The 5,000-nt window shown below is 39.0% G+C and overlaps 1 protein-coding gene across 1 annotated transcript in view; it reads right to left on the bottom strand.

Moving 5' to 3' along the window:
- Positions 1–3,106: 3,106 nt before the first annotated feature.
- The window catches only part of mrpl1 (mitochondrial ribosomal protein L1), a 15,848-nt gene continuing 13,954 nt past the window's right edge, over positions 3,107–5,000 (bottom strand). The window contains exon 9 of the mRNA XM_080050318.1: positions 3,107–3,261. Within this exon, the coding sequence (XP_079906444.1) occupies positions 3,158–3,261 (104 nt within the window). The 3' untranslated portion in view covers positions 3,107–3,157. The remainder of the gene's footprint in view (positions 3,262–5,000) is intronic.

A 5,000-nucleotide genomic window follows, 5' to 3' on the forward strand; every position in this document is an offset into this window, starting at 1 on the left:
ACAGTTGGAGCATACATTTATGCACACACAGCAACAACTGCATTAAACATCGCGAGATTGTGTATACGTTATAAAATGTTAAATCTCGCCATTTACAAATCAATAAGTTAGCTCATTTTCATCAACATTTAGGGACTATTCCTCTAGTATACAAGGTTTCAAAATGCATTTAAAAATAAAATAAAGAATAAAAACAGTTAGAGCCATCAACTGAATAGAAAATCGCGAAATTGCGTACACATTATAAAATATCAAATCTCCCATTTACAAATCAATCACTAAATCCCTGTAGATTTATAGCTATAGCAACATTAATCTCATTTTCTTTCACTGGTGTATGTTGACAGAAAGCTTTCACACAAACACACACACACACACACACACACACACACACACACACACACACACACACACAAACACACACACACACACACACACACAGACGCATAGATGGATGATGTGAGGGGAACTTTTCAGTGACCTTCGATCATTTTCAGCAACTTCTGGGGACTTACTTTGCCTTCCCCAAGTCCACAAGGCTTGAAGATTAATACATACAAAATAAAAATACACACACACATACAAACAAACACACACACACACACACACATACACACACACACACACACACACACACACACACACACACACACACACACACACACACACACACACACCAGTTGTAGCCATAGTGCACACACATCAACTGTATTGAACATTGCAAGATTGTTTATACATTATAAAATATCAAATATCCCATTTAACAAATCAATAAATAATGTTAAAGCTGGGGTGGAGGATTTGGGGAGAAAATGGCAGTTGGGATAGAGATTTGAATCCAAATACCTCAACCGCTCCACTTGTTCTCTTTGGTCCCTCCCCTATGGTCCCTCCCTGACACGCTCTACACCAACAAAGTTGTGCTGAAGTGAATGGACAGTCCCAACAGCTAATAAGAACGGAGAATCGGCGCCTCGCTCTGATTGGTCAAAGTGTACAGCTCATGTTAACTTTGACCAATCAGAAATCACATACCCCAGCTTTAACTTCCACACAATAATAGTGTCGTGGCCCTAATGTACATTCCTCTATGATTTATTCGCTGACTTTACACACATTTCTGATGATTCAACAGGTTGCAGGAATCCCTCAGTTCGTTTCTACAGGCTCTCTATGTCAACACTGCCCCCTTGTGTTCAGATGGTGTTACTACAACTGAGTTAAACCAAAAAGATCACTGATATGAAAAAAGAGCAGTTATTACAAAACCAAGGGCAATAAAAACTGCCTTTATATGTGCACCAGTTTACTGTGAATATTTATTGTGCAATGAGGGCTTGTTCTCAGTCAATACCAAACATTATTAAACATTGACAAATGTCCTTAAAGACCTACTTCACCGGTTGGAATATGAAGGTGTATTGAACTCGGAGATCCTATGAAGTATAAATGTGCAAAAAAAATTGAAATCGGATCATCTTAGCCTGAGAAAAGGCAGAAAGAGTGTTTTATGGTCTCACTGTCTAACCCTACAGTTTCCTTACTGTGACATCACAGTAAGGGTCAGGAATAACAGGACAGCTGGGCCAAGGGAAGACTGAGGGAAGACTGAGGGAAGAAAAACCTCATTCATTATATTATAATAGTTATTTTATAATGATAGAACGCTGGTTCCGTATGGGTGAAGTATTCCTTTAACATTAGCTTAACCCATGATATGCAAGAATCTAGAATGCAATTTTCCTGACGGGGAGGTAAACTATCCCTGCGTTCCAAATCACATACTCTTTCTTTTTCCTACACTACATACTAAAGTACAGAAGAGTTTTAGTCTTTTTACTACACTACATACTAAAGTACAGAAGAGTTTTAGGGCCACAGACAGGAGAGAAAAAAAAATCAGATAAGGAAGATTTTTTTTTTCATCACGTCAAGAAATTTCAAGAATAAAGACGAATACTCCGAAATACTATTGGAGTTAGTGGGGCATTTATGTATTTTCAGCATACTACAAATAACGTGCATGTATTGGGACATCCTAAATCTTTTTCTGGCATACTAAATAGTAGGGCAGTATGGGTATTGGAACGCAGGGTATATGTTACCTTTGCCACCTATAGTTGTACAGACAAAAGTGACATTTTGGAATCTGGTCCATGGACTATAACACATATAACACAATAGAAAAAACTTAAAGACCTTTTTAAACAATAATAACTAATTAAGTCAATGGTATACTGTAATAATAATAATACATTTTATTTATATAGCGCTCTTCTCTCACTCAGAGCGCTTTACAAAAACAAAACAATAAACAAACAAAAATAGCATGTAGAGTTGGGTTGGTGGGTGAACTAGGGTTAGGCAGAGGAGAAGAGATGGGTCTTGAGTTTGGACTGGAAGATGGTGAGGGACTCAGAGTCACGGATATGTTGGGGGAGGCTGTTCCAGAGCCTGGGAGCTGCCCTGGAGAAAGCTCTGTCACCAAAGCTGCAGAGTTTAGATGTGTGGGTGGGTGGTACTGTAGTGTGGTGGCATGTTTGTTTTAATGTTGTCATTAAGGGGTATTATGCATAGAATAAAAAAAAAATTAAAAAAATTATCCAGCATTATTCTAGGCTGTAACATAACAAAATGTGGAAAAAGTGAAGCGTACTGTTCCCTTAAAACCTAGGTTGCGTTCCGAATCGCATACTTTCTACTATATAGTATGTAGAAAAAAGATTTAGGATGTCCCGATTCTTGTGGCCAGATTTAGGATGGTTAGAAGTACCCGGATGTCCTACTTCATGCGGCCAAGATTGTTAGTGTTGAAAAGTGCATACTATTTGGGCGATTCTGACCCACAATCCAGTGCGCACGTGAAGTGACGTAACATCGACGAAGCCTCCATATGAAAACAAACGGGGATGCGATGGATATAAAAGCAAGAGGCGAGATCAAGGCGCAATGTTATGATGAAATAAGAGAGAAAAGTATGTCCCAATAGTATGCCTACTGCATCCTAACTAGATTCTTTTTATCGTCGGATGTAGTATGTAGAATAGAAAAAAGAAAGAGTATGCGATTCGGAACGCAACCGATATAACTCAGACAGGATTCAAACTCAGAACAAAAAACTTTATTGAAACAGTGAATATGTACAAAGCACAGCGGGTCATTCAGCGGCTGGCGCGGGGGGTTTGGGTAAAACATCTTGACTCCTGAACCACAGGGCTTCACTGGTGTGAGACGCCACGATCGCTCTCTCTATGAACGGACCTGCAGGGAGAGAGAGGAGGTGTTATTATGAGGAGATGGATGGATGGATGGATGGATGGATGGATGGATGGATGGATGGAGAGATGGATGGATGGATGGATGGATGGATGGATGGATGGATGGATGGATGGAAGGATGGATGGATGGATGGATGGATGGATGGATGGATGGATGGATGGATGGATGGATGGATGGATGGATGGATGGATGGATGGATGGATGGATGGATGGATGGATGGATGGATGGATGGATGGATGGATGGATGGATGGATGGATGGATGGATGGATGGATAGATAGATAGATAGATAGATAGATAGATAGATAGATAGATAGATAGATAGATAGATAGATAGATAGATAGATAGATAGATAGATAGATAGATAGATAGATAGATAGATAGATAGATAGATACATTTACAACATCCTACACCTTTTTTTACGCAAACAATTTAAACCTGCAGTGTGTAGAATTTTGTGTTTTATTTCCTATCAGATTTTGTAGAAAGTAATTATAATGTCCATAAGTACATTTAATTTTGTGCATAATAGCTGAAAAAGGGTCTCATATATGTCCATATTTCTGCATATTTGGACCAAGGCCTAGTGCCGCCATCTTGAAAGTGTCATAGTTGGAATGTCATCAGGTGCATTGTTTAAAATTTAGAATTGTTCTTGTCCTTGAAGGCCACTGTAGCTTCTGTTATTATTCTAAAGGGTTGGGGTTACCCAGGGAGCGCTGCATTCTAGAACTTTGTAGAACTTTCTTGATGATGTCATATTACACACTGCACCTTTAAGCAACACAGCACACATTGGTCTCGTTTGCTTTTATGATCATCAGAGGGAAAATTAGACTGTTTAAGATAAATACTTTATTGATCCCGAAGGAAATTCAGAGATATTTCGATATTGGCCGTTAGTGATACAGTCTTTCAGAAATATTTAATCGTAGCACCATGAAATAAATGAGACTGTGTCAGAAGTAACACATCTGTTTCTCCTAGTCTTTTATAGCAAAACATCTTACATTTTTAAACTTTTTCAAACATATCAGGCTGAGTGACAGTTAGCATGAGATTATGTTAAACGGTTGCTGCCTCCTACACTATCAGAAAGACACACACACACACACACACACACACACACACACACACACACACACAAACACCTCTCTTTACATTTAAAAACATGCACAATTTCCCTGCAGTCTTTTCGTCTCCCCCACACATTTTAACTTAAGAATAATTAACTTATGAATAGTTATTACACACACTATCTCTCTCTCTCTCACACACACACACACACACACACACACACACACACACACACACACACACACACACACACACACACACACACACACACACACACACACACACACAATCTCAGTCACACACACCTCCCTGTTGTCTCACAGTTCTTGCATATATCAGCAGAGGCATAATACCCAGAATCCCCTTGGGGTTTTTATTCCGGTCCGTCTCACCCACACACTGTATTTCTACCAAACGTCTTTCACTCAGTTTGAAGCATATTTTAATTTATCTTTGAAGTGTGAATGCTCCTCTTGTTCCTGCCTACGCTGATGGCTGCCATTAACTCCTCTCAGAAATACTCTACATTGTACTTTAACCAATCTTATTATAATTCCAGCCACTGTTTTAATTAGGCCTTATTGTACTTTCACCCATTTCATTTTAATTGCTGCCACTTAATCTTCACCACTGTGTAAATGT

This window comes from Ammodytes marinus (assembly GCF_949987685.1).
Source record: "Ammodytes marinus genome assembly, chromosome: 2".
Lineage (NCBI taxonomy): Eukaryota > Metazoa > Chordata > Actinopteri > Uranoscopiformes > Ammodytidae > Ammodytes > Ammodytes marinus.